This window comes from Eretmochelys imbricata, chromosome 3, assembly GCF_965152235.1.
Source record: "Eretmochelys imbricata isolate rEreImb1 chromosome 3, rEreImb1.hap1, whole genome shotgun sequence".
In the NCBI taxonomy this organism is placed as follows: Eukaryota; Metazoa; Chordata; order Testudines; family Cheloniidae; genus Eretmochelys; species Eretmochelys imbricata.
Genome location: NC_135574.1, coordinates 208,802,551 through 208,829,870, shown reverse-complemented (window position 1 = coordinate 208,829,870; position 27,320 = coordinate 208,802,551). Strand labels below are relative to the sequence as shown.

Below are 27,320 nucleotides of genomic sequence, written 5' to 3'. Positions count from 1 at the left end.
ACACACAGTGGGGCAGGACCTCAGGGAACCAGACTGGACTCGTGGCAGATGAGGGCCGTACATTCCCGCCAGAGGCTCCTCAGCTCCTGCTCCGCCAGCTCCACCATGAGGCCTTCAGCAGTCGCAGGAGCCACCTCCATTGGTCGCCATGGCAGGGAAGCGATGGACTCTCTCGTCCCTGGGGCTGTGCATCATCCCACCAATGGCGGGCGCTCCCTGAAGGCGTCAGCCATTGTTCGCAGCCGGGGGGAGGAGGGGACGTGGAAGGAGACCTCCTCGGCCTGGCTGCCTCCTGGCGCACTGGGGGGCTGGCCCTGGCCCTGGCCCTGGCCCAGCTCAGAGCCCCGCCCGTCACTGCCGTGGTGCTGCGGGGTCTGTACGTGGAGCCCAGCGCTGTGAATAAAGCCCGAGATCCCGGCCTGAGTGTGGCTGTGTGTGCGCGGGGGAGGGGAGGGCGGGAAAGGACGTGCCTGAGGGGGCCGTCACGGGGGGGGGCACACAACGGGCCTCGCAACACGCGCCGCTCCCTCGCGCCTCTCCCGCCCACGCGTCGCGCCCCGCCGCGCATGCGCACGCGCACCTGCCCGGCGCCAGGCTCCCTGCCCGCGCATGCGCGAAGCCGTCTCGCTCGCCGCCCTCTGTGACGCCACGCCGGGGCCGGTTGCCTGGAGGCGAGGCGGGGCCTGGTCCGGCCGCGTGGAGCCTAGCTAGCGTGCGGAGGCGCCGGGCGTTCGGGAGCCTCCTGCGGTGAGTTTGGGCCGGGGTTACTGTCCCCGAGAGCGAGCGCCCTCCCCACCCCCGCCCGGTGGTCGGGGCGCTCGTGCCGGGCCCTGAGCGCGCTCCGGGAGCGGGAGCCGTTCGGTGCCGCAGCAGAGCCCCGGCCGGTCGGGCTCCTCCCGCACGCCACGGGCCGGCCCCTGCAGCGTGCTCGGGGCCTGTCCCGAGCCGGCGGGAGGGCGGCTGCTGGTCGGCTGGCCGGCCGCGGCCCTTGATGGGCGGCCGCGTCGCAACCGAGCTGCGGGCGGTCCGCAGTGCGCCTTCCGCTCGTCCTCGGCGGCCGCCGGAGCCGCTGCGGGAGCATCCCAAAGGGCTGCGTGCGGGGCGGCCGATCAGCGGCACTGTCTGGCAGAGAGGCAAGGAGGCGTGGGGGGCGGTATTATTTTTCATGTAAGCTGGTCCAGTAAAAGATGCGATCTCACCTTGCTTCTGTAATGCCCTGGGAACAGCAGGGCAACAACAGCACTGTGACGAGCGTAATTTGTTGGGGGAAAAGCCAGCATGGTTTTTGCAAAAGGAAATCACGCCTCACCAGTCTCCTAGAGTTCTTTGAGGGGGTCAACAGGCACGTGGACAAGGGGGAATCCAGGGGATATAGTGTCCTTAGATTTTTCAGAAAGCCTTTGACGAAGTCCCTCACCAAAGGCTCTGAAGCAAAGTAAGCTGTCATAGGATAAGAGGGAAGGTCCTCTCATGGATCAGTAACTGCTTAAAAGATAGGAAACAAAGGGTAGGAATAAACGGTCAGTTTTCAGAATGGAGAGAGGTAAATAGTGGTGTCCCCCAGGGGTCTGTACTGGGACCAGTCCTATTCAACATGTTCATAAATGATCTGGAAAAAGGGGTAAACAGTGAGGTGGCAAAATTTGCAGATCATACAAAACTACTCAAGATAATTAAGCCCCAGGCAGACTGCGAAGAGCTACAAGGATCTCGCAAAACTGGGTGACAGGGCAACAAAATGGCAGACGAAATTCAATGTTGATAAATGCAAAGTAATGCGCATTGGAAAACATAATCTCAAATATATATTATCTAAGTTAGCAGTTACCTCTCAAGAAAGAGATCTTGGAGTCACTGTGGATAGGTCTCTGAAAACATCCATTCAGTGTGCAGCAGCAGTCAAAAAAGCAAACAGCATGTTGTGCATCATTAAGAAAGGAATAGATAAGACAGAAAATATCGTATTGCCTCTATATAAATCCATGGTACGCCCACATCTTAAATACTGCGTGCAGAAGTGGTCGCCCCATCTCAAAAAAGCTCTATTGGAATTGGAAAAGGTTCAGAAAAGGGCAACAAAAATGATTAAGGGTATAGAACGGTTTCCGTATGAGGAGAGATTAATAAAACTGTGACTTTTCAGCTTAGAAAAGAGACGACTAAGGGGGGATATGATTGAAGTCTATAAAATCATGACTGGTGTGGAGAAAGTAAATGGGGAAGTGTTATTTACTCCTCATAACACAAACTAGGGGTCACCAAATGAAATTAATTAGCAGCAGATTTAAAACAAAAGGAAGTATTTCTTCACACAATGCACAGTCAACCTGTGGAACTCTTTGCCAGAGGATGTTGTGAAGGCCAAGACTTAACAGGGTTCAAAAAAGAACTGATAAGTTCATGGAGGATAGGTCTCCATCAATGGCTATTAGCCAGGATGGGTAGGGATGGTGTCCCTAGCCTGTGTTTGCGAGACGCTGGGATTGGGCAACGGGGGATTGATCACTTGAGGATTCCCTGTTCTGTTCATTCCTTCTGGGGCACATGGCATTGGCTGCTGTTGGAAGACAGGATGCTGGGCTAGATGGATCTTTGGTCTTACCCAGTATGGCTGCTCTTATGTTTTTTTGTAAAACTGATTGTTTATTGCAGTTGGAGGCTGTGTGGAAGCAGTGAAAGCCTCATGATGTGGCCACGCCAGGACAGGCCTGGGAACAGCCCCAGAAAGAATGTTTCCTCCTTTGGAAAAGGAGTGTCTCGGGGGATGCAAGGCAAAAGGAAAGCACCAGCCATAGAGACTGTGGAAGAAAGCACTCAAGACACCATCCTTGATGCTAAGCTTGTCACTGCTCAGAAGCAACTACTGGAGAGTTCAAGTAGCATAGCGGGCATTTCTGGAGAATGCAATCATGACACTAAAAAGCCTCGGCTCCTGCAAGGAGAGAGTGCCACTGACCAAGGAGCTGTCAGTGAGGACTCTGAGGACAGCGATGGCAATAGCGATTACAGTGATCTAGAGGACTTCTCAGGGGATGATGATGACAAGACAGGTAGCAGAACCTCTGGCAGCAGTGATGAAGAGCCACGTGCTGGAGGAAAAGACAGCTCAAAATGCAAAACTGCCCCAGAGAGTGATACGAAGAGAGGTAAACACTGATAATGGGAAGTGTTTAATAAACTGTGTTTCAGTGTGACCCATCAGCGGTTCTGAGATCTTCTTTCCATGCTGACTCCTGCTTTTCTCTTTGACGTGCTCCTATCTCACAAGTACAGCTACCATGGTTCAGGGCATTCACACAGCTATATTTTTGTTGGCATAATTTCATGTTAGCCTGTTGCTGCTTTGCACCTTGCCAGGTACATGCATTTCATGCTGCCTCGCCAACTGGTGCCTGGGTAGAGGATGTGGATGTGTTTTCAGTTGCTGTATGGTATATTGAGATGTCCTTGGGAACAGAGACCTGGGAAATAGGATGACTGGCTAATCCAATTGCACAGAGCTGGTCAGACCAGCCTGTCTACAGTAGACACTTCTTGTTACAACCCAGTTATAGCCTGACAGGCACGTTACAACCCAGCTCCCCAGCATGGTCAAACTGTGGAGTAAACTGTTACAACCTGGTTATAAACTTGGTAAAAATCTGTAGAATGGATAAACCATTAGGCTGGATACCAGGACCTATGTCCTAATGGTGTAGAATCTTTAAGGATGTAGCCTAAGGGAAACATTGGAAACCTTATTATCTGAGTCACTTAAAACTGGACAAAACCTTGGAGAGTCTTTTGTAGAGAATCTTGCCACATTGACCTGAGGATGGATTGGAGCTGAAATAATAAGCAGTTTGATAGTCGTGTGCAATGTGTGAGCTCCTAATTCACTATTTGTCTTTCCTCCCCACCTACACCAACCTCATGAGTTGAATTTGGGATGGGGGGATGGCTTATGATTTTATCTGAGCTCTTTAGATAGAGCTCAGATAAATCTGTAGAATGAAACACCCAAAGATTTCTGCATTTCTTTAATTGCCATGTGCGGTCAGTTTGTCAGGGACATGGGACAGTAGCTGACGTTCTGCCACCAAGTGCCTGAGAACCATAGTTGATGTCTGTGAAGTCTTCCAGTGTGGATTAGCTAATGAACTGTGAAAACTAGGATGGTTCCAAAGGATCGGGGTGGTGTATGCAAATATGATCTCAGCCTTCAAAAAGGCTCCTGGCAAATGCCACCCATATATCTAATTTAAGTCTTGAGTGAAATAATGGAACAAATAGTAAAGGAAAATAACCTGTAAAACGTGGGTCAGTGGTGTCAAACAGAGAGCCCCCATGATGTACTTGGGGCTGCATGGTATATTTAGATTGTGAAGAATAAGTTTTAATTAAAAAAACAAAAGAAAGCTTGGAGCCTGCTCAGTTTTGATGATAACCTTCCAAATGTGAATCCAGGGATAAGCAGATGCAATTTTGTCTTCCTGAGCCTGAAACAGTAGCTTTGTGATTTGTGAACATCTCTGTTGCCCATTTATTTAATTGGTGTGTTAACACTAAAGCTTGACGATAGGCCTCTATAAGGTCTGCTCTAGGAATTATTTTGGGGGAGTTCTATGGCTTGCGTTATACAGGAGATCAGACTGTATGATCCTGATGGTCCCTTCTGGCCTTGGAATCTATGAACCTAGGAAATGTCAGCATTAACTGTTCTGTTACTGATCATTTTAGTAGATGCAGTGAAGAGAATAGGAGGGGAGCAAAGCCAGTGGGGTTGTGGAATTGTGAAGAATTGTGCTGCAGGGAAGAAGATGTAGAAGGGAGAAGGGACATAAAGAGGAATTAGAAAGGAAGGTGGGGAGGGTGGGAGTGTTGGTACTAAAGATGAACATATTTTCTTCTGCGTGATGCTGAATGCAACAAGAACCAAACAGACAACAAATATAGATAGCTAAGTTTACTTTTGACAAAAGGCAAATTCTACTCTTCATGTCTGCACCAAGTTCTGCATCTTGGCAGGGAGTCACTAGATGACCATTGTGGTCCCTTCGAGCCCTAGGATTCTATGAAGTTCCCATTGACATCAGCAGAATTCTCACTGTGAATTGAGGGTAGTATTTAGTCTTGAATGTATACCCCTGCCAACAAGTAAAAATGGAATTAGCCTTTCTCACAGAATGCTTGACACCCCTGATTCAGGGTATCATAGAGCTGTGAGCAAGAAGCAGCATGGAGGATTTATAAAGAAAAAATAATACCTGACAGACTTTTTTTTATTTACTAAATTAGTGGGCAGTAGGAATGATACAGATGGGATATCTGATATTTGTATTCAGAACCAAATTTTCTAAAGCAGCTGCTTAAATTTGCATCTGAGTTACTGCCATGCATCTGAGTGTCTGCCTGAATGCACAATTATAGGATTTGCATCCTCATGAAATCAAACCCCCGAAAATGACATTGGATAAGGTCCGACGCTATTGCATGGATTAAAAGCTAGCTGATTCACCACAAACCAAGCTTAATTGTACATAGTAACATACTGAGTTAGGGAGGTGTTTAATGAGTTCTGCAGGGACAGGTGTTAGGTTTTATTAAACATGTTTATTAATGGATCTGAAGGAGGGAATGGAGAGCACATAAATGAAATTCAGATGATATTGAACTAGGAGGTGGTATGAACATAATGAAGATAAATAATAGAGAGGGCTCTAGAGAGATTAGAAAGGTGGCCAAAAGAAAAGGAATGTGAACACACAGATGTTCAGTGCAAGGTAGAAACCTGGAAAGCAGTGATGTCAAGATATTTAGGGGTGTTAGTGAACAGCAAGTAGCCAAAATCAGAATGACCACTTCATCTCTCACCTTCCAGCTGAAATGTAAAATACACTTCTTCCACCTAACCTCCCAAAACCAGATCCACTGAAATACAACAAATACTGAAAACACCTTCTTGGCTGGGAGTGGGTGGGGGAGAGGCAGATTGTCAGGTGTCCTAGAATTTGTAAGGCAGTGAGATGATAGAAGAACTGGTGTAATAGAACTGTAATGATGGTTAGATATGAGAAGTAACTGCTTAAAAAGGCTTTGTGGTGCTTGAGTGCACAGAACACAATGGGAGTTTATGAACTTATATAGAGTTATGGTCACTCCTAAGGAGAATGGCCATACTGGGTGAGACCAGTGACCATCTAGCCCAGTATCCTGTCTTCTGACAGTGGTCGGTGGGAGTGAACAGAACAGGGAAAATATATCGAGTGATCCATATAGTGTCATCCAGTCCCAGCTTTTAGAAGTCAGAGATTTAGGGATACTTGGAGCATGGGATTGTATCCCTGACCATCTTGGCTAATAGCCACTAATGGACCTACCCTCCAGGAATGTGTCTAATTCTTTTTTAAAAACCCAGTTATACCCTGCTAGGAGTCCCAGAACCTTCACCTTTCCCAGCAACTGGATCTGTGTGTTGTAGTTGGCGTCTAACTTGGGTATTGCTCTTGGATAATGAGGCCATTCCTTTGAGGACAAATTGCTAAGGGACATAGCGAAAAACAATTCAAGGTGGTGATTGTCACAGAACAGCTGCAGATGGTGGAGCGCTGCTTTTGGGCACAAGGAACAAGCACTAACTGGTGAGATTGCATCGTAATGCAGGATTGGGATGACAAGCAGTGGCTACAAAACCTTTGGATGCAAAAGGCCACATTCCTGCATCTGGTTGCCGTGGTTGCCCCAACCATCCAGTGCAGTAACATCAGAATGAAAGCTAAACTGACAGCTGAGAAGCAAGTGGTGATCACATTCTGGAAGCTTTCAATGCCAGGTTGCTTACTGGTCAGGAGGAAATCATTTTGGAGTTTGAAACCCACAGTGCGAGCCAGAGTCTTGCAAGTATGTAGGGCCATGAATCATCTCTTGCTATGCAGGACAGTGACTCTGGACAATGGACAGGATGTAGTGAATGGCTTTGTAGAAAGGGGGTTCCCAAATTGCAGTAGGATGAAAGACGGCATGCTCATTCCTATTTTGGCCCCAGCCCTCCTTGCCATAGAGTACATCAACAGAAAGACCTGCTTTCCTGTGGTTATGCAAATGTTGGTGGATCACTAGAGACGCTTCACCAATATCCTTGTGGGCTGGTCGGGGAAGGTACATGCCCCTGACATCTTTAAGAACACGGGATTGTTCAGAAAGTTACAAGCAGCGGGATTCTTTCCCAACCATCAGGCTACTATTGACAATATGGAAATACCAGTAGTGATTTTGGGGTTCCCACCCTACCACTTACTCCCCGGCTCAGAAGCCGTACACTGGCCACCTCAGCAGCACCAAAGAAAGATTCAGCTACTGGCTGAGCAGATGCAGAATGACTGATAAATGTGCTTTCGGTAGATTGAAAGGACACTGGCATTTGTTTATTCACTAGATTGGACTTCAGCGAGAGAAAAAAATGCGAAGGTTATAGCTGCCTGTTGTGTCCTGCATAATATCTGTGGTGCAGAGGCGGAGAAGCTTCCAGCAGGGTGAAGGGCTGAGGTGGAGCGGCTGTCTAAGTTTGAACAGCCAGATACAAGTGCTGCTGTGAGAGCTCAGTGTGGAAGTGTGTGGTTGAGGGAGGCTTTGAAAGATCATTTTAACCGTCAGCCATATTAGTGTTCTGGACTGGACTGTTCTGTGGGCCTGAAGCTTTGGGTGCTGCTAGGAATTGTGTAGTACTTGCTGTCCATGTGTAACTGTGACGCTGTGTGTACTGAAGCTATGAATTAAGAGGTGCTTGTCATACATTTTATAAATGACTGCTGATTTATAAGTATGGTGTGCTTTAAATACCATTGTGCATCCAGTGATGTGTGTTGTGAACTAATAAAGATCATTTTATTTAAAAAAACAGAAATGTATTGAGTGGCATAATCAGGACAGGAAAACCTGTGCAAAAAACCAGGCAATGCAGTATAAACTTTAAACATAAATTAACAGAATGGGACTGTGAAATTGGAAAGGTAGCAAACATTTCTATCTGTTTCAGTGCACAAACGTAGTTCATTGTGGCTACTGATTCACCTGCCATGGTTCTCACAGGTCAGTGCATGAGAATCTGTGTTTTTGCTTGCAGCCTCCTGGCATGGAGTGGCAGGGGTATGGTGCGGCCCATGAAGCCACGTGGAATGCTGGGGGGAGCATGCAGGGAACTGCTAGCATGGAGTTCTTTAAGGACTGCAAAGGGCTGGGAGTCTGGCAGGTTTGGACAAGTAGGTTGGACAGGATCTGCAGCAATTGTTTGCTGTCTGAGAAGACCCATTATGTCCTGGTGCATTTCCTACTCCCACTGCACGGCTCTACTGCGTGGTATGTTATAATTGGGAAATTACACTGTTTATAGCCTCTGAGGAGAAAGCAAAGCAGGAGGTCTGACTTCCTGGGGAACTCCTGTGCAACCTGGAAAACCTCTGGTTAGGTGGGGAAGGGAGGTGGGTCTCTGCTGAAGGGAAGTGACTGCTGAGGGGCTGAGAGCCTGGAGTGGATGCCCTTGCAGGATTATGACAGAGAAATACATGTGCAGTTGCCCTGAACTTTGACTAGGTAAAGAAATTCTACTTCAATAAAAAGAACAGGAGTACTTGTGGCACCTTAAAGACTAACAAATTTATTTGTGCATAAGCTTTTGTGGGCGACAGCCCACTTCATCGGATGCATAGAATGGAACATATAGTAAGCAGATATTTATACATACAGAGAACATGAAACAATGGGTGTTACCATATACACTATAACAAGAGTGATCAATTAAGATGAGCTATTACCAGCAGGAGAGAAGAAGAATAAGAAGGAAAAAAAAACCTTTTGTAGTGATAAGATAAACTTCAATAAAGACACTTAAAGTAATTGAATCTTCTGTGTCAGGGCGTCCTCTGTTAATGGGGTCAGGCAGGAATTTGCATGCAGTTGACCAGCTTTGTTAGGTTTTTTTTGTTTCTGAAGCAGAAGGTGGTTGCCAAGGGCAGGAATACTGACGTGATGGACCAATGGTCTGATCGAATGTGACAATCTGAGCATGGAATGTACTGTTTGGGCTGCATGTTCAGAGGCTTCGTGTCATGCGCAGGGAGGTGATTGCACTGGCCAGATCACATCAGGAATATTGTTCGTTCCAGACACTTAATATCATGAAGAATTCAAGGGGCTGTATATGTCTAGTACTACTAAGGGGAGGGTAAATGTCTTGACTATTTTAAAGGTGTAAACAGGAGGAAGAGGAACTGTTTTGGGGGTGTAACTAGAGGTAATGGGCTAACAGGCATACCATCTATTGAAATTCAACATATCTGTCTGAAAGTTTTACATGCTGTGGTTGCAAGTAACATGTAAAATCACTGCCACTGAAGGATACTAGAGAGAGATTTGTGTTTTTCTTGGTTTTGTTTTCATACTGTGTGCATTTACGTGCACTCTAGTCATTTTTGAAGTTTCCCTTGTTTGTGTGGGTCTCTTATACAGCAGCTGGGGGAAGAGAGAGAAACATGTTATAAGATAGAAAATGTGTTCGTAAAAACACACTGAATGGGTATCTGGTAGGGCTAGGACCTGAAATCATGACTTTTTTTTTTTTTTTAAATAAACCAGAGTTCATGTTATATCCGTAGAAGAAAGGGGACATTAGGGCTAAGTATCAGGAGAACACGTCTCAGTGCAGTGTGTTAGCCTCTGGAATATTGTGAGGCTACATCACCTGGGACACTTAAACCTATAGTAGAAGTCGTCCTAGAAAATGAGCAATAGGGAGCAGTTCTGGTCTTGATATGGGGGTGACTGGGTGGTGTCTGGTGGGCTGTGATAGACAGGAGGTCAGACTAGGTGATGTATTGGTCTTTTCTGGCCTTAAGCTCTATGACTCTGAGATGAAATGAACTTGACAGCTTTTCCCTAACCCTTCTGAGCAATCTTTGGATGCAAAGGTAAATAATTTCCTGTGTAAAAAGACTCCAGAGCAGTGTGAGAAATGAGCTGCGTGTAACCCTGCAAGGAGGGAACTAGGATTTGGGGAGTCTCACTGCAGCCAGGGTCAGGATGGGGTGGTTGACACGTCAGAGGCTGGCAATGCAGTTAATACGAAGCCCACTGGAAGAGAGTCTGAATGCCTCTTGTGTGCTTTGATGACCAGGTGAAAACCTTGGAGTGGCCTCCTGGGCCCTCTGATGATCTGGCAGGGAGAGGCTAAGGAGGGGGTCTTCACAGTTTCTGCACTGGGAGGGAATGGTAATGCTTCATGGGGCGGCTGTGAGGGAGAAACCAAGGAAGACAGTCTGACTTGCTGGCTGTCCCTGTGCTCGGGGGGGGAAGTGTTTTGTGAGTGGAGGCACCTCAGCTGCCCCCGTATCCCTTTTACGGGGGGATTCCAGCACATCGGGTGTAAACGCAGAAGTGCGTGTCTGGCAATTGAGAGATTGAGAGTCCCTTTTTGTTTTCTCTTTCCCAGAACTATCCTTACTGTCTTTCGAGGAACTGCTGCAGCTGCGGAGCAGTGTTGGAACCAAAGCATATCGGCAGATGACTAGTGGGAAGAAGCCAGTGAACCATACAAAACCTAGGACAAAGCAACGGCCCAGCAAACAGGGGTAAAGATGTTCCAGAGCCCTTTCTCTGCAGACAGAAGTGTATGTATGTGCTGCCTCATCTAGTGCAAGCATGATGAGCGCCCCTCAGTGTGTCTTCTGTGCCAGGCGGGTAGATCAGACCCTCTAGCATGGCCCACAGCAGAGATCCTTTGTCATAATGTTTCCTTTGGGAATGGTCCATCCCTTTGCCGCTTGCCATCCATGACTTTGAATTTCCAAAGTGCCACTAAGCAAAAGCGTTTAGGATAGCTCTTAGTTCATAACCAACACTTCCTGCTGAGACGCTCCTCCTGCCTTCATCTTTGCTATCCTTACTGCAGGTGCTTTGCAGCCCCTCAGATTGAGAGATGCTTTTAACACTTCCCACACACACCTTTTGTTGTCTCTTCTGAGCTGTCCATAGTTCTCTTTAAATCTTAACTTAGTCCCTCTGGTCACTGAACCATTCTCCTTATGGTTTTCTGAACTCCTTCCAGCTTGCCAATATCTTTCTGGTAATGAGGTGCCCACAGTTGAGCACATTATTCCAACTACAGTTAGAGCTATCTAAAGAGGGGCTATCCCTCCTGCTCTGTGGCCAGATGTAGCCGAAAATTGCTTTTTCCTCTCTGCAGCCTCTCACAGCTGCATTTTTTCCAAGTTGAATTTCCTCTTGTTAATTTCTGTCCATATTTGTCAGCACTTGTATTCACAGTTCCGCCCAGTTGAATATATTCTGGGGTGTCATCAATATGATGATTAATGGAGATATGAAATAAGACAAGACCTAAACAGATTGCTACAGTCCCTCACCAGACATCTCGCCCCAGCTTTATACATTGCCATGTGTCATTACCCTTTATTCGTGGTCCTGAAGCCAATTTTCAGTCCGCGTAAGTGTCATTTCCAAGATGATTCAAACAGACTGCCTCCCCGCTCTGTTTTATCAGCATTCTTTCATCTAGTTCTAAACCTCAGATGAAAAGGTCTCTTCCCCCTTACAGGGATGGTGAGAATATTTTGTATTTCTGTTTTGCCTTCTACCTGAGGATCTTAGAGCTTTAAAGACAATCCAGTACCCCTCATAAAACATCTGTGCCTCTGCTATTATGGGGTATTTATCGCTAGTTATTGCTAATGCTCGAAAGCCTTTTGAGGAATGCTTCATACAAAAGCCCCCAGGCTGCTAAAGTCCCTTGGTATGTTTATGTTTTGAAAGGAACCTTCCTAAGGTTCCCTAAGGTGTTGCCAGGGAAATCCATCAGAGGTCTGTTGATTTCAGTGGAGCACTGTACAATGAAGTGTTGCGCGCTTGTTCATAGGGCAGCAGCCCCTGCCAAATTACCTGTCACGGAAATACAAAGAAATGCACTGAGCAGGGCTTGAAAAATGTATAGTAGAGAGAAAGGGTGGGGATCTCCAGGGAGCTGCTGGGGCAACACCATGGTGAGGAGCCCAGCTGCTGGATGTGGGGATAGTTAGCTGGTGCTCCTAGTAGGGTACTGTCATGGGACTGTGCGTGGGGGCTTCCTCTCTTGTATTGCCTATGGCTAGGGAATGTCTGAATTTGATAGATGCCAGATGGGGGATGTCCTTCTCTCTTCCAGCAGGGAGATCATTTACTCTGTCCTCTCCCTCCCCCCCCCACATGCCTGTAAGCCTCCTGTCTGTCCAGGGCTGCAGGGACTGCTACTCTTTTCTTCTTGCATCCCCCATTATTTGCATCCTCTCTTCTTGTGAATACTCCAAATCCTGCCTCTGCTTTTTGAGAGAAAGTACTGTCTGAGCTGCAGCAAAGCAAAATTGACCTGACTTGTTAGTTTCACTGCTGAATGTTGTCATGTTTGGATTTCAGGAAAGCATTTGATGCAGTGTCTCAAAATCTGACCTTACTGTGGCATGCAACGATTGTTTACACTCTTTCCAATTTCTGTCAAAGGATAATGGTACATGTCAATGTATGAATTGAGGGGAGGTGTCCAGTGAGAGATGCTGCTGGGATTGGGAAATGTCCAGTCTAATTTACAAACATCTTCAGAGAGACTAAACAGCACTCATGTCGCTTGCTGATGTTACTGAATTGGGGAGAACCTCAAATACCAGTGAGGACAGAAGTGATACAGAAGGAGCAAAGGTGATTTGAAAAACTACAGTAACTCCTCACTTAACATTGTAGTTATGTTCCTGAAAAATGCGACTTTAAGTGAAACCATGTTAAGCGAATCCAGTTTCCTCATAAGAATTAATGTAAATAGAGGGGTTAGGTTCCAGGGAAATTTTTTTTTGCCAGTCAAAAGGCATTATATACATTTTAAACCATTTTAAACAAGCAATTTAATGCTACAATCATCATTGCTGAGTATGAAGCTTGGTTGAGGTGGTGGAGTCAGAGGGTGGATTGTCCGGCTGCTCCTCTTGCTGAGCTTTCTGAACTCGAAAAAACACATCTAGAGATTGTTGTTTTACTTTCCTTTTTTTTTCTTGGTAAATTTTTTTATAGCAAGTCAAGCATTGGCCTGCTAAACCCAGGGTTGTGAGTTCAATCCTTGAGGGGGCCATTTAGGGATCTGGGGAAAAAATTGGGAATTGGTCTTGCTTTGAGCAGGGGGTTGGACTAGATGACCTCCTGAGGTCCCTTCCAACCCTGATATTCTATGATATTAGATGATCAACTCCCCTAATCACTTTGGAGCTGCATTCTCTCTCAGGATCGTCATCACTCAGGATTTGCAAGCCAGCTTCAATCATTTGTTGGGAGATGCCCCTGCCTTACCCTACACAGGCACAGCCCACTGGCACTGGAGATGAGGCAGGCAAGGAGGCTGAAGGTGCTGTAGGCTAGGAGAAGCACGTTGGGCAGCAGCAGTGGCAGCTTCCCCTACTCTGTAAGCACCAGGGGCGGAGGGCTCAACCCTCAGCCCGCCCACTCCACCCCTTCCCCCAGGCCCCCATCCTTGACCCACCTCTTCTCCCCCCCACCTCATCCCCCTGTACTTCGCAGGCTCCTTCCCCCTCCCTTCTGCCTGGGGCAATCAGCTGGCTTGCAGCATTTAGGAGGGAGGGGGGAGGAGGCAGGAGGGAGCGGGGAGGAGCCAGGACTTAGTGTGCAGCCTCCTCCTGCCCGGGGCAATCAGCTGGTTTGTGGTGTTCAGGAGACGGGAAGGAGGGGGAACCTGCCTGCTGAGTCCTAGCTCTTCCCCCCACTCCTGACTCCTAAACACTGCAAGCCAGCTGATTGCAGCCGGCAGGAGGCAGTGGGATGGAGGGGGCGGGGGAAGGCGCTGATCTGCGGGGTCTGGGCGGGCGGGAGGTGCTGTGGGGAGTGGTGGGGGAGGCGTAGGGAGGCTGCCAGCTGTGGAGAAAGCAGGCAGCCAAACAACGTAATAGTGGAGCATTGCACAACTTTAAACGAGCATGTTCCCTAATTGATCAGAAACGTAACAATGTTAACCGGGAACACTTTAAGTGAGGAGTTACTGTATCAGAAAACATCAAAATGTGATTGATTTTGGAAAAGATAATCCAAAATCCCTGGTAAGCAGTAATGAGGAAAATGTGTTGGGGTGATAGTGCATGGCTAATGAGACATGACCGTTTAACATGGTATGGCAGCAAAATCAGCCACTGTGGTTTTGGACTGCATACACAAAGGTGAGTAGCAGGGAAAATATAAGAATGGCCATAGTGGGTCCTTGCCCAGTATCCTGTATCCTGTGATCTGACATAGGTGCCAGGTGTTTCAGAGGGAATGAACAGAATAAGGCAATTTATTGGGTGATCCACCCCTGGCAGTTTCTGGCAGTCAGAGATTTATAGATACCTAGAGCATGTGGTTGCATCTCTGACCATCTTGGCTAATAGCTATTGATGAAGCTGTCCTCCATGAACATATCTAATTCTTTTTTGAATCCAGTTATACTGGGTGGGAGGCAGTGGTCCTCTCTACAGTTCTGGTGGCATTTAGAATATCTAATACAGTTCTAGGCACTTCATTACCAGAAAGATGGGAATTTAGAGGAAAGCAATAGAAATGGTGAGAGTCTGGAGGAATGTATTTATGAACACTGGTTATAGCAGCTGTGTGTGCTTAAATTAATATCTGGTCAACTAAGGCTAAGGGAGCGAGGGACCACAAGTCTACAAATACTTTTATAAATGCTCAGACGAAAAGGGACCATTATGATAATCTAGTCTGACGTGTATAGCACAGGCCAGAGAACCTCACCCAATGATTCTTGTATCAGGCCCATAACTTATGATTGAGCTAGAGCATGTTGTTTTAGAAAGACATTTGGTCTTGTTTTAAAGACTTCAAGTGATGGCGATTCTATCACATCTCTTAGTAAGTTGTTCCAGTGGTAGCTTACCCTCCCTGTTAAAAATGCACCTTATTTCTAGTCTGGATTTATCTAGCTACAGTCTTGAGCTACTGGATCTTGTTCTGCCTTTGTCTGCTAGGTTAAAAAACCCTATACTATCAACTCTTCTTTCCATATAGGTTCTTGCAGATTGTGATCAAGTCACCTCTTAGCTAAATAGATTGAGCTCCTTTAGTTTCTAACTATAGGGCAGGTTTTCCAGACTTTGATGCATCCTTGTGGCTTTTTTCTGAACCCTCTCTGATTTAACATCCTTTTTAAGGTGTGGACTCCAGAACTGGACACAGTATCCAATAACAGTCTCATCAATGGTAATACTACCACTCCCTGCTTCTACTCTGTATTCCCCTGTTTTCCATCCAAGGATTGTGATAGCACTTTTAGCCACGGCATCGCACTGGGAGTTCGTGTTCAGTTTCCACCATGGCCCCTAAATCCTTTTCAGAGTCTCTTTCCAGGATACAGACCTTCATCCTGGAAGTATGACATACTCCCATGGTTCCTAAATGTCTGACCTTGCATTTGGCTGTATTAAAAAGGCATGATCTAGTGAGCGCAGCTGTCCAAGCCTTCCAGATGGCTTTGTAGAACTGACCTATCTGTCTCTATTTACCACTCCACCGATTTGTCTGTTATCTGCGAACTTTACCAGCAGTGATTTTTGTAATTATCTTCATTGATAAATATTGAATAGTATTGGGCCGAGAACACCAGGAAGGGAGAGGGATTATTTAATGTGTGTACAGGTATAATTGGATGAAATTAAGCAAAGGAGACTGTCAGGTGATTGAATAATAAATTATTCCGCATTGTTCCTCGGGAAGCTATAAAAACTCCATTACTTAAGAAATATTTTAAAACTAGCTGGACAAAGCTCTGGAAAACGTAGTGTGGGGAGTTCTCCTGCCCTGGCTCACAGGATGGTGGTCTCAAGGCATGTGTCTGTGAGAGGTACGGGTGGTGAATGGACTGCACAGAGCAGACCTCCCCACCTTTCGGTGATTGTTCTGGGTGGCTGGAGAAGCAGTGGTCTTTCTGTGTGCTGAGTGGTAGCAAACTGTCAGCAGTCAGAGTCTGACCTGGCCAGTCCTGTCTCCTCCTTTCTCTAACATATGTTTTTCTCTCAGGCCATTGGAGATTTCTGCCAAGAAACCGGTCCCCTTTCTACGACAAGGGGTCTCTGTTAAAAAGATGGTAAGTGCTCTTTCCCAGGTTAGCAGTCGGTTCCTTTGGAGGCTGATGAGGAACACAAGATGCATGTGGCAGAGACCGTATAAATGGACTGTTGAAGGGAATGAGACCCAGATGGCAGTCTGGGGGAAGGGTATGGACCCTCAGATTTTTGAGGCAGTCAAGGAGCAGGCTGTGAGGAGCAACCCTGTGTGAATACAGAAGAGTTTGGTGCTGCCAGTGGATATATGGTGGAAATGGTGCTGCCCCAGCTAGTCCTAGATTTATAGATTCCAAGGCCAGAAGGGACCACTGATCATCTAATCTGACCTCATGCACTAGGCCATAGGATTGCCCTGGATGAATTCCTTTTTGAACTAGAGCTGGTCATTTGGAAAAACATCCAATCGTGATTTTAAAATTGCCAGTGATGGAGACTCTGACTGACTGATAGGTCTCAAAATATAATTGAGAGCAGGGAATCGAGTGGCTGTGTTTCTAGTGGGGTCCCACAGGGATTGATTCTTGGCCCTAGGCTATTTAAAATCTTTATTAATGACCTGGAAGAAAACACAAAGTCACCACTGATAAAGTTTGCAGACGACACAGAAATTGGGGCAGTTGTAAATAATGAAGAGGACGGGTCACTGATTCAGAGTGATCAGGATTGCTTGGTAAACTGGGCACAAGCAAACTATGCATTTTAATGTGGCTAACGTATGCATCTAGGAACACAGAACATAGAGCATACTTAGAGGATCCCCATCCTCTATCCTGGGAAGCTGTGACTCTGAAAAAGATGTGGGGATCTTGGTGGGTAATCAGCTGAACGTGAGCTCCCTGTATGATGCAGTGACCAAAAGGACTAAAGGGATCCTGGGTTGCACAAATGGGAATCTTGAGTGGAACCAGAGGTAATTTTATCTCTGTGTTTGGCACTGGTGTGACCGCTTTTGGAATACTGTGTTCAGTTCTGGTGCCCACAGTTCAGTAAGGATGTTGACAAATTGAAGAGGGGTTAGAGAAGAGCCACAAGAATGATTAGAAAACATGCCTTATAGTGATAGGCTCCAGGAGCTCAATCTATTTCATTTAACAAAGAGAAGCTTTATCCTTTAAACATTCTCGTGGCTCTTCTCTGATCCCTCTCCAGTTTATCAACATTCTTCTTGAACTGTGGGCACCAGAACTGGACACGGGATTCCAGCAGTGGTTGCACCAGTGCCAAACACAGAGGTAAAATAAACTGTCTGCTCCTACTCAGATTCTCCTGTTTATACATCCCAGGATGGTGTTAGCCCCTTTGACCACAATGTTGCACTGGGAGCTCAGAGTTTAAGGCCAGAAGGGATCACCACATCATCTCATCTGATCTCCTGTCTATCACAGGCCTCCTACACGTGAAACACACCCATGCTAAACCCAGCAACTGAAATTGGACCAAAGTGTTACAGCCCACAGGAGACTAGACTATTAGGTGCCGCAGGCAGAGAACGGGAGGGTCTGAGGTACCCCAGCACCTGAAGCCCCCGTAATGGTAGGAAAATGGTAAGTAAGATACACCCGGATAGTCCTAGCAAGTGACCCACACCGTACACTGCAGAGACAGGTGAAAACCCCGAAGGTCACTGTCAATCTGTGCTGAGGGAAAATTCCTTCCTGACCACAGGTATAGCGATCAGTTAGACCCTGAGGATATGAGCAAGAACCAACCAGCCAAGCAACTGAGAGAGAGAATGCTTGGAACCACCTCAGAGCACTAGCTCATTGCATCCAGTGTCCCATCTCCAGCTGTGGTCTTCTCTGATGCTGCAGTGGAAGGAGACAAAAAGACTGAAAAAAAGTGAGAGCAGAGAAAAATCTCTTTCTGTCTGCTGCAGGTGACCAGCTGAAGCCCTGAAGCATGGGATTTTAGGAGAATCAGAACGGACCCCCAGGGCTGCCAAGCCTCTCCCCCACCCCCCAACAATCACAAGCAACCCCCTTATACAATCACACTCCTAAATTTGTCTCGCTCTCTTAAATCTAACTAAGTAGTTTGCCCTATCAGTTCTTATTGGGATGCTGTTCCGGAACCTCACTCTACTGATGGTTCGAAATCTAATTTCTAGCCTGAACTTGTTCATGACTAGTTTATCCCCATTTGTGCGTGTGCCAATACGTTTTTTAGCTTAAATAGCTCTTCATTTCCCTGATGTATTTATAGAGGGTAATCCTATCCCTTGTCTCCTTTCACAAGACAGGCCCTTCATTCCCGATCATCGTAGTAGCTCTTCTCCTCACCTGCCGCAGTTTGAATTCATCTTTCTTGAATGTGGGTGACCAGAATTCCAAATGAGGTCTGACCAATGCCTTGTACTATGGCATTAATACTTCTCTATCTCTATATGGGAAATGCCTCACCTGATTCATCCTAGGATTGCGTTTGCCACAGTTGATTATCTGTCCATGACCCCCAACTCATTTTCAGAGTCGCTACTTTAGAGGCCCCCATCCTGTAGGTATGGCCTGCATTCTTTGTTGCTAGATGTATGACTTTACATTTGGCCATATTAAAATATATGTTGTTTGCTTGTTCCCAGCTTATAAAGTGATCCAGATTGCTTTGTAACAGTGATCTGCCGTCTTCATTATTTACCACTTCCCTAATTTTTGTATCTGCAAACTTTATCATTGATTTTTATGTTTTCTTCCAGATTATTGATGAAAATGTTAAATAGTGTGCGACAAGAGCCCTAGATACAGGAGATAGGACTAGGCTGAGTTAGGGAGAACAACCAAGCGGCATTCAGGCATTAGTTCTGCTCTTGGCTCTAATCCCCCTTCTTCCCCCTCCATTCTATGCAGGTGCAGAGAGACCCCCGCTTTGATGACCTGTCTGGGGAGTACAATCCAGAAATATTTGAGAAGACATACAGTTTCCTGAACAGTCTCAAGAAGAGGGAAAAAGAGGTGACACTGTCCTTTGCTCGTATTGGGTCAGAAAAGCCTGCTTCAGTGAGGCATCTTCTGCAGGGCCCCATCATGCTGGCCTCAGAGGGAAAGAATGACATGCAGTGGGACTCACTGGGTATTGCTCTCTCCTGTAGATAGTTCAGAAGCAGTTGAAGAAAAGCCAGAATGTGGAGCAGCGGGAGAAACTGCAGCAGCTCCTAAAGCGCATGGTGAGTTAGTGTCTTGGGTACCAGCTTCAGCTCACTGCTCCCATGGGAGGGAGACAGCTGAGACTGGCCAACATGTAAGACTCCAGTGTGGCTAATGAGACAGGAGGTCTGCCCTGAGCATGGTCTAGACCAGGGATCTCAAACTCAAATCATCACAAAGGCCACGTGAGGACTAGTGCATTGGCCTGAGGGCTGCATCACTGACACGCCCCCCACCTTACTGCCCCCAATCCACCCCTTCCATGAGGCCCCACCCCTGCCCTGCCTCTTCCCACCCCTTCCCTGCCCCCATTCCAACCCCTTCCCCAAAGTCCCCACCCCAACTCTGCCCCCTCCCTGCCCCCAGGGAGGGGTGTGGGATGCAGCAGGAGGCTCAGGGCAGGGGGTTGGGGTGCAGGAGGGGTGTGGGATGCGGCAGGGGGCTTAGGACAGGGAGTTTGGGTGCAGGAGGGGTGCAGGCTCCGGCTCGGCGCCACTTACCTAGAGCGGCTCCCGGGTGGCAGCAGCACGCATTGGGGCCAGGGCAGGCTCCCTGCCTGCCCTGGCCCTGCTCTGCTCTGCTCTGGGAAGCAGCCGGAACCACGTCCCTGCTGCTCCTGGGGGAGGGGGAGCACAGGGCTGCGTGTGCTCTTTTTGCCGCTCCTCCAGGTACCTCCCCCAAAGCTCCCATTGGCTGCGGTTCCCCGTTCCCGGCCAATGGGAGCTGTGGGGGGCAGTGCCTGGAAGAAATGCACTGCCTGGAAGAAATGCACGGAGCCCTCTGCGCGCCCCCGCCCCCGGGGCGTGGTGCTGGGAGCAGCGCAGGGCTCACAGTGCCAGAGGGGGCAATCTCGGCCACCCCTGGCCCAGAGGTAGGTGGGGCGGGAGGCAGCACGGCACTGAGCTTGGCGGGCCGCAGGAAATAGCCCCATGGGCCTTGTGTTTCAGACCCCTGGCCTAGACGGTCCATGACATGCTCCTGTTTTTGCTTCCCAGACACAGCAGGAGGAGGCTCAGAAGGAACGGCAGAGGCAGAGAGAGAAGGAGCTGGCCTTGAAGAGAGCACAGAGGGAGCAGGCCCAGCTAGGAAGGAAGCCCTTCTATCTAAAGAAATGTAAGTTTAGGATGATGCTGCTCTGTTTACACCAGGAAATGGACCTGTTGCTGACAGTTTGCTATTAATGTGTGGTCCCTGCACCTATAATGAGTAGATTGAAATACCTCATTCAATAAATAACCATCACACCAGATCCCCCAACACTGGTGGGGGCAATAGCGTAGGTGGGGCAAATCTGTCAGCAGCTAGAACAAGCTGATTCGAGTGATTGCTCATGTCCACTCAACTTCGGTGTGTGTGTTCACCACATGCACCGGTGCTGGAATTTTTTCCCTCAGCAGTATCCGAAGAGGACTGGCGCCGTTGGCCCCCTCCATCCTCCATTCCTTCTTGCTGCCAGTGACGGTGCATGGAACTGCTGCTGCTTCAGCTAGCGCTGTTGCTTCTCGTTTGTTCAAACCCAATTACCTTTTGTATATTATTGTATATAATTTCCCTCTAGTTTTAGTTTCCCTATTTGTTAGAGACTTAGTAGGTCCCGAACGGGGCATGCCCTGGTCCCCACGCTTTAAGCCCTGTGATCGCTGTAAAAGGCCCATGCCCCATTCGCAATCCACATAACAGTTGTTTACGGTGCTTGGGCAAAGGTCACATTAGTGATACATGCAGAATCTGTAAGTCCTTCGAGCCTAGGACGAAGAAGGAACGTGACATTCACTTGAAAACGTTCCTTGTGGAGTCTGCCCTTATCCCAATGCCGGAGCAGCGCTCCGATTTGGCCTCAAGCACCGAGACCTCAGTGCTTAGCGCCCTGCCAGTACTGTCTGCGAGTCGGCACCAGTCCTCTTCCGTGGCTCCAGCCAAGAAGCCTAGGAAAACGGGGCGACAAAGGTCTCCAGCTCCCCACAAGGGAAAGGACAAGTCTGGTGGACCAAGGCCCTGTCTTGGGCACCTCTTCACCCCCTTGGGGATCCTGGACCCCAGCTCTGGTTGAGCAGTGTAGCCCAGCCTGCTCCCCTCCGGCTACCCCAGACTGCGAAAGGTCCTCGTCAGCTCCAGGTGCTGTCCATGCCGGAGGCCCTGCAAGCAGTGCAAGAGATGATGTTTCTCCCAGTGCCACCCACTCCGGCCCCTGCAGGGTCCCAGGGTAAACCCGTGTTGGGACCACCACAGTTTCCACCTTTCCAGCAGTGCTCCCCATCGCAGGGAATGTCCCGCCAACGGTCACCCCCTCGCAGCTGACATGCTTCTGGCTGCAATAGGTAGAAGCTTTGCAGTCCCATCCGGACCTCGGCCAAGGGCAGAGAGGCTTGAGGCACGGCTCGTGTAATCTCTGTGGCACCGGTACTGCTCCAGGGACAGGTCAAGAGACTGACGGTACCGTTCTCCGGACCATCACCGCATGCGGCTGCATCTTTATGACGCCACGCCCGCTCTAGTTCCCAGTCCCACTCCACATCCCAGTCCCACTCATCAAGCGTGAGGTGTAGATTGCCGATCACCGAGGCACCAATCCAGGCAGTTGTTGAGGTCAGCCAGATCCAACTCCTGGAGGAGCAGCTGTTACCGATGAGGACAGAATCACCACTCAGCACAGTCTTGGTCAGAGGGGAGTGACTGCTTGGGCTCTAGCTTGGGTTCAGAGCGAGGTTCCCTAGCTGCGGGACAAGCTCCGATACCTATGGTGCAGACTACATCTATGGCACCCAGCCGGCCCCATGGCCTCAGACTCCGTGGCTGGCACAGTGGTACTCTTGGGGGTTCACTCAGCCCTCAGTATCCGGAGCTTCAGAGAGACCAGCTACCTCCCTCCTGCCTCCCTTCAGTTCAAGAGGCCTCGGCTGCAGACACACCACGGGCACAGGAGGAAGTGAGCGAGCAAGCCGTCGGACCACCTCTGATTGGACCGCTTCCTCTTCCTTGTCACCAGATGAGGCTATAGTGGGGGCCCCCTCCACCAGTTCCCCAGGATGATGCTAAGGCGCATCAGGAGCTGTTAGAGGGTCGCCACCAACCTGGGCCTCCAGGCAGAGGAGTTAGAGGAGCCCACAGACTCACTCTTTGATGTTCTCTGCCCTGCAGCCCCACCCAGGGTAGCTTTGCCCCTACATGAGGAGGTTGTGAAAATTAGCAAACCCCCTCCTCCTTGCCTCTGATCCCCAAGAGGGCAGAGTGCAAGTTCTTTCTGCTATCCAAGGTCCACGAGTACCTTTATTTCCACCCTGCTCCCAATTCTCTAGTGGTAGAGGGTGTCAACCACAGGGAGAGACGGGATCAACCGGGGGCTATCCCCAAGAATAAAGACTCAAGGAGACTAGAATTGTTTGGGCGTAAAGTTTATTCATCCTCCAGTCTACATTTGCGGGTGGCCAACCATCAGGCCCTCCTAGGCCGCTATGATTTTAATATGTGGCAGGCCATGACCAAGTTCGAGAGTGCCCTTCCTGAGGCTTCTAGGAAGGCGTTCTGGACGATCTTGGATGAAGGCTTGGCAGCAGCCAGAGCAGCTCTCCAGGCAGCATTGGATGCTGCGGACACCGGTTCCCATACCATGGCATTGGCCATCTTGTTGCGCAGGGCTTCTTGGCTGCTCCTCTCTGGTCTTTCCTTGGAGGCTCAGCAGTCAATGCAAGATCTCCCTTTCGACGGGCACGCCCTGTTCGCAGAACAGACGGACATTAAACTCCAGGGCCTGAAAGATTCCCGCACGACCCTAAGAACCCTGAGCCTGTACGTTCCTGGCCCTCCCACAAGCGGTTTAAGCCGCAGCAGCCTCAGAGCCAGGGGAGCCACCCTCGTGAGGAGCCCCCCCACAAAAGATCCAGGGGCTACAAGAGGCGCCCTGGCCACCAACCCCAGTCTACATCCCAGGCGGGCTCGACCTGCAGTAAGCAGATGGGCAGGCACCCATTTTGAGGGTACACCCGAGAGCAACCTACCAGACTGTTCTCTGGATCCTTCCTTCCATTTGCCAACCGCCTTTCTTCTTTCCTCCCTGTGTGGGCATCTATAACATCAGAACAATGGGTCCTCAATTCAGTGGCGCAGGGTTACACCCTTCAGTTACTTTCTACCCCCTTCCCGCCACTCTCCCCGTCCCTCTTCAGGGACCCCTCTCATGAGAGTCTTCTCGTGCAGGAGCTAGAGGGTCTACTACTTCTGGGTGCGGTGGAGGTAGTTCCTGTGGAGTACAAGAACAAGGGGTTCTATTCCCGTTATTTTTTAATCGCCAAGGGCGGTCTGCGGCCCATATGAGACCTGCGGGGCTTGAACCACTACTTGGCGAAAATGAATTTCCGCATGGTCTCCCTGGCCTCCATCGTCCCCTCCCTGGATCCGGGAGATTGTTACGCCGCCCTCGATCTGAAAGATGTGTACTTTCACATCGCCATCTTTGAGAGAGACAGACGCTTCCTCCGCTTCACGGTAGGTCTGTTTGGCCTAGCAACAGCACCGTGGGTATTTACCAAGTGCACGTCGGTGGTGGCGGCTTATCTCAGATGTCGGGGTATCCAGATCTATCCGTACCTCAACGACTGGCTTGTCAAGGGCATCTCCAGGTCCAAGGAGACGTTATGGTGCTGCTGGCCACGTGCAGTCGCCTCAGCCTATTGGTGAACAACAGAAAATCCACGTTAGTTCCAGTACAGAGAATAGAGTTCATCGGAGTGGTGCTCGACTCAACCTCTGCCACAGCGTTCCCGCCACTGGAGAAGTTCAGGGCAATAGTGGATCTGTTCACCACCAGGCAGAACAGGAAGTGCCACCGCTTCTGCTCCAGATGGGGTCTGGGCAAGGGTTTCCTCTCCGATGCCTTCCTCCTGTCCTGGGCGAGAAGCCTGATGTGTGTGTTCTCCCTGATCCCGCTCGTCAGCAGGGTCTTGGCGAAAGTCAAGAGAGACAGGACCCAAGTTATCATGATTGCACTAGCGTGGCCACACCAACATTGGTTCGGCACACTGTTGAGCTTGGAAGTGGTCCCACCGTGGCCTCTGCCGGACTGAGAAGACCTGCTGTCACAGGACCAAGGTCGCCTCTTGCACCCCAACCTCAAGTCCCTCCACTTCACGGTGTGGATGCTGCATGGCTGAACCATGAGGAAAGGGCCTGTTCAGAAGGGGTACAGGAGGTCGTCCGCGAGAGTAGAAAGCCCTCGACTAGACAGTTACCTGGCAAAGTGGACAAGGTTCTCCCACTGGGCAGCTGATCGGGGCATTTCCCCCTCGCATTCTTCGATGCAGTCGATCTTAGACTACCTGTTTCATTTGAGGAATCAGGGCCTGGCACACTTCTCTGTCAGGGTGCATCTGGCAGCCATCTCTGCCTTTTATCTGCCTGTCCAGGGGCAGACGGTGTTCTCCCATGACATGACAGTCAGAGGTCTCGAGAGACTTTTTCCTCAAGTTTGGTCCCCGGCCCCTCAGTGGGATCTCAACTTGGTTCTGTCCAGGCTCACCGGCCCGCCCTTTGAGTTCTTGAACTCATGCTCCCTGTCTCACCTATCGTGGAAGGTCACTCTCCTGGTGGCAGTGATGTCGGCGAGGGCAGTCTTGAGGCTGCAAGCCCTGACCTCAGAACCGCAGTACACAGTCTTTTATAAGGGCAAGGTCCAGCTCTGGCCCCACCCGGCCTTCCTTCCCAAGGTGGTGCCTACTTTTCCAATATGAACCGGGACATCTTCCTTCCGGTATTCTGCCCTAAGCCCCATGAGACGAGTGAAGAGAGGCGCCTCCACGCTTTCAACATAAGTGTCCTGGCTTTCTACCGAGATCGGACAAAGCCTTTCCGTAAGTCGACTCGACTTTTCATCTCTACAGCTGATAGGATGAAGGGCCTCCCCGTGTCCATGCAGAGGTTTTCTAACTGGATTACCTCTTGCATAAGGGCTTGTTACGAGCTAGCAGGAGCCCCGCTGCCGCTGATTGTCAGAGCTCACTCAACGAGAGCGCAGGCATCCTCAGCGACCTTCCTGGCACGCTTCCCGATCAAGGACATCTGTCGAGCCGCTACATCCTTGGTGCACATGTTCACGGCCCACTACACCATCACTCAGCCAGGGACAGCGGTGGGTTCGGCAGAGCTGTGTTGCAATGTACATGTCCGTGAACCCCTCCCCTGCCTCCATGGGTGCTGCTTGGAGTCACCTAAGTTGAATGGACATGAGCAATCACTCGAAGAAGAAAAGACAGTTACCTCTTCCATAACTGGTGTTCTTAGAGATGTGTTGCTCATGTCCATTCCACAACCTGCCCTCCTTCCCCACTGTTGGAGTTTCTGGCTAGAGGGAACTGAGGATGGAGGGGGGCCAGCAGCGCCCTATAAGCCGTGGCATATGTGCGCTGCTCCAGGGGGCACCAGAGCCGGTCTCCTATGGATACTGCTGAGAGAAAAACTTCCAGCACCGGTGCATGTGGAAAGCACGCCCACAGCTAAGTTGAATGGACATGAGCAACACATCTCAAAGAACCCCAGTTACAGAAAAAGATAACTGTCTTTTGGCCTTCCCTAGCACTCCCCTTGTGCTAAGCATGTTAGACAGGGGAAGACCAATGGGTGAACCCTTCCAAAGTGACTGAGACACTTAAGAGCCTGAACCTCATTCCAAGTCAGTGGGGCATAAAAAATGTGTTTTTTTTTATGTCAGTGGTGCTTTTAAAAATGTTATTCACAGTTCCTGAACCAGAGGCCTGAGAGAGGAAGGCAGAGCTCATAGATGAGGCCCTTTACTGGGATTCAGGAGGCCTGGCTCAGCTCCCTGCTCTGTCACTGACTGCATGTGCTTCTTCATGTCGCTGTGCCTCAATTCCCCACCTGTCCCATGGGGCTAGTAGTCATCTATTCAGATGGCGAGCTCTTTGGGGCAGGGCCTGTCTTTCAGTTTGTGTATGTACAGTGCCTGGCACAGTGGGGCCCTGGTGTCAGCTGGGGCATCTGGGCATAATTGTAGTATTACTAAGAACAGTGTAAGCCCAAGCGGGTGGGAGGAGAGTGGTGGCCAAGTGGGGGCAGCACCTTGCTCCTGGATTTTGCATGTGTCCAGCACTGTTGTGTATAGATGGAGTGGCGGGCGGACCATGGGCTGCCTGGAAGAAGCATGTTGTCACAAGGGAGGTGGAAGACGAGAGGGTGGAGCCATTGGCCAGGGTTAGGGAATGGGCTGCAGGCGGATAGGGCAGAGCAGAAGCAGGTCCTGAGAGGATTGTGCTGGTTTGGAGTATAAACCTCCTTGTTCTTTGGCATTGCACAGCTGAGAAGTGGAAATTGGAGCTGGCTGAGAAGTACAAAGCGCTGAAGGGGAGCGGGAAACTGGAGAGCTTCCTAAGCAAGAAGCGGAAGAGGAACGCCATTAAGGACAAGCGCAGACTGCCCTTCCGGAAGGACATGTGACTTCTGGGTGGGTGGGGCCCACAACCAGTTCTTTGAGTGGTGGATATCTGATGGTGGGATTTTAGCCACTTCCGATGGGGAGCTGGGCCTTGGATTGTGGCCACAGCCAGCAGCCCCACTTCCTGACTGGCTCAAGTCTGTCCTGCGTCTCTTTAGCATCGGAACCAAGGACTGTGTCCATCCATCTAGACAGTCAGAGTCTAAGCAAAATAAAATTCTGACCCATTCCTGCACAAGGCCACCTCGAATCTTCCATAAGGGTCAAACCTTATCTATAATTCTGTGTCCGTACATCAGGGGAGTCCAGTAAGGGGAGCTCTGTGCTTCAGACAAGCACGCCTCCACTTTGCAGTAGACATAATCAGTAGAATTGGAGGGGGCTTTGCAGGGACACAAGGGGAAAAACCAGAATGAAGAATCATGCCGATCATGATCAATTGATCCTGCTTTACTTATGCACCCCAGAGCTGGTGCTCTTTCCTGTGGTCGTCGTTGACTTCTGTAACACCACCACGTTGTCTTAATGTAACTTCAGCCAGTAGGGAGAAAATGGTAAGTCACAAATTCTAATGGAACACTTATTACAGGGTGGAAAAAATCAACT

At 49.3% G+C, this 27,320-nt stretch overlaps 1 protein-coding gene across 1 annotated transcript; it reads left to right on the top strand.

Annotated features, from left to right (window-relative positions):
• The first annotated feature begins 645 nt into the window (after window positions 1-645).
• RRP36 (ribosomal RNA processing 36) lies at window positions 646-26,952 on the top strand. Its single transcript, XM_077814208.1, has 8 exons — window positions 646-747; window positions 2,653-3,146; window positions 10,463-10,601; window positions 16,087-16,153; window positions 18,977-19,081; window positions 19,219-19,293; window positions 20,269-20,386; window positions 26,577-26,952. Exons 2-8 carry the CDS (start codon window positions 2,684-2,686, stop codon window positions 26,714-26,716), a joined length of 1,107 nt encoding a protein of 368 aa, XP_077670334.1. The 5' UTR covers window positions 646-747; window positions 2,653-2,683; the 3' UTR covers window positions 26,717-26,952.
• The last annotated feature ends 368 nt before the right edge of the window (window positions 26,953-27,320 follow it).

Excerpts from the sequence above, each read along its gene's own strand:
- RRP36 (XM_077814208.1), top strand. The coding sequence starts at position 2,684 with ATGATGTGGCCACGCCAGGACAGGCCTGGGAACAGCCCCAGAAAGAAT. Across the intron at positions 19,082-19,218 it reads TCAAGAAGAGGGAAAAAGAG|ATAGTTCAGAAGCAGTTGAA; the intron begins GTGACACTGTCC and ends TCTCTCCTGTAG. Across the intron at positions 19,294-20,268 it reads AGCAGCTCCTAAAGCGCATG|ACACAGCAGGAGGAGGCTCA; the intron begins GTGAGTTAGTGT and ends TTTGCTTCCCAG.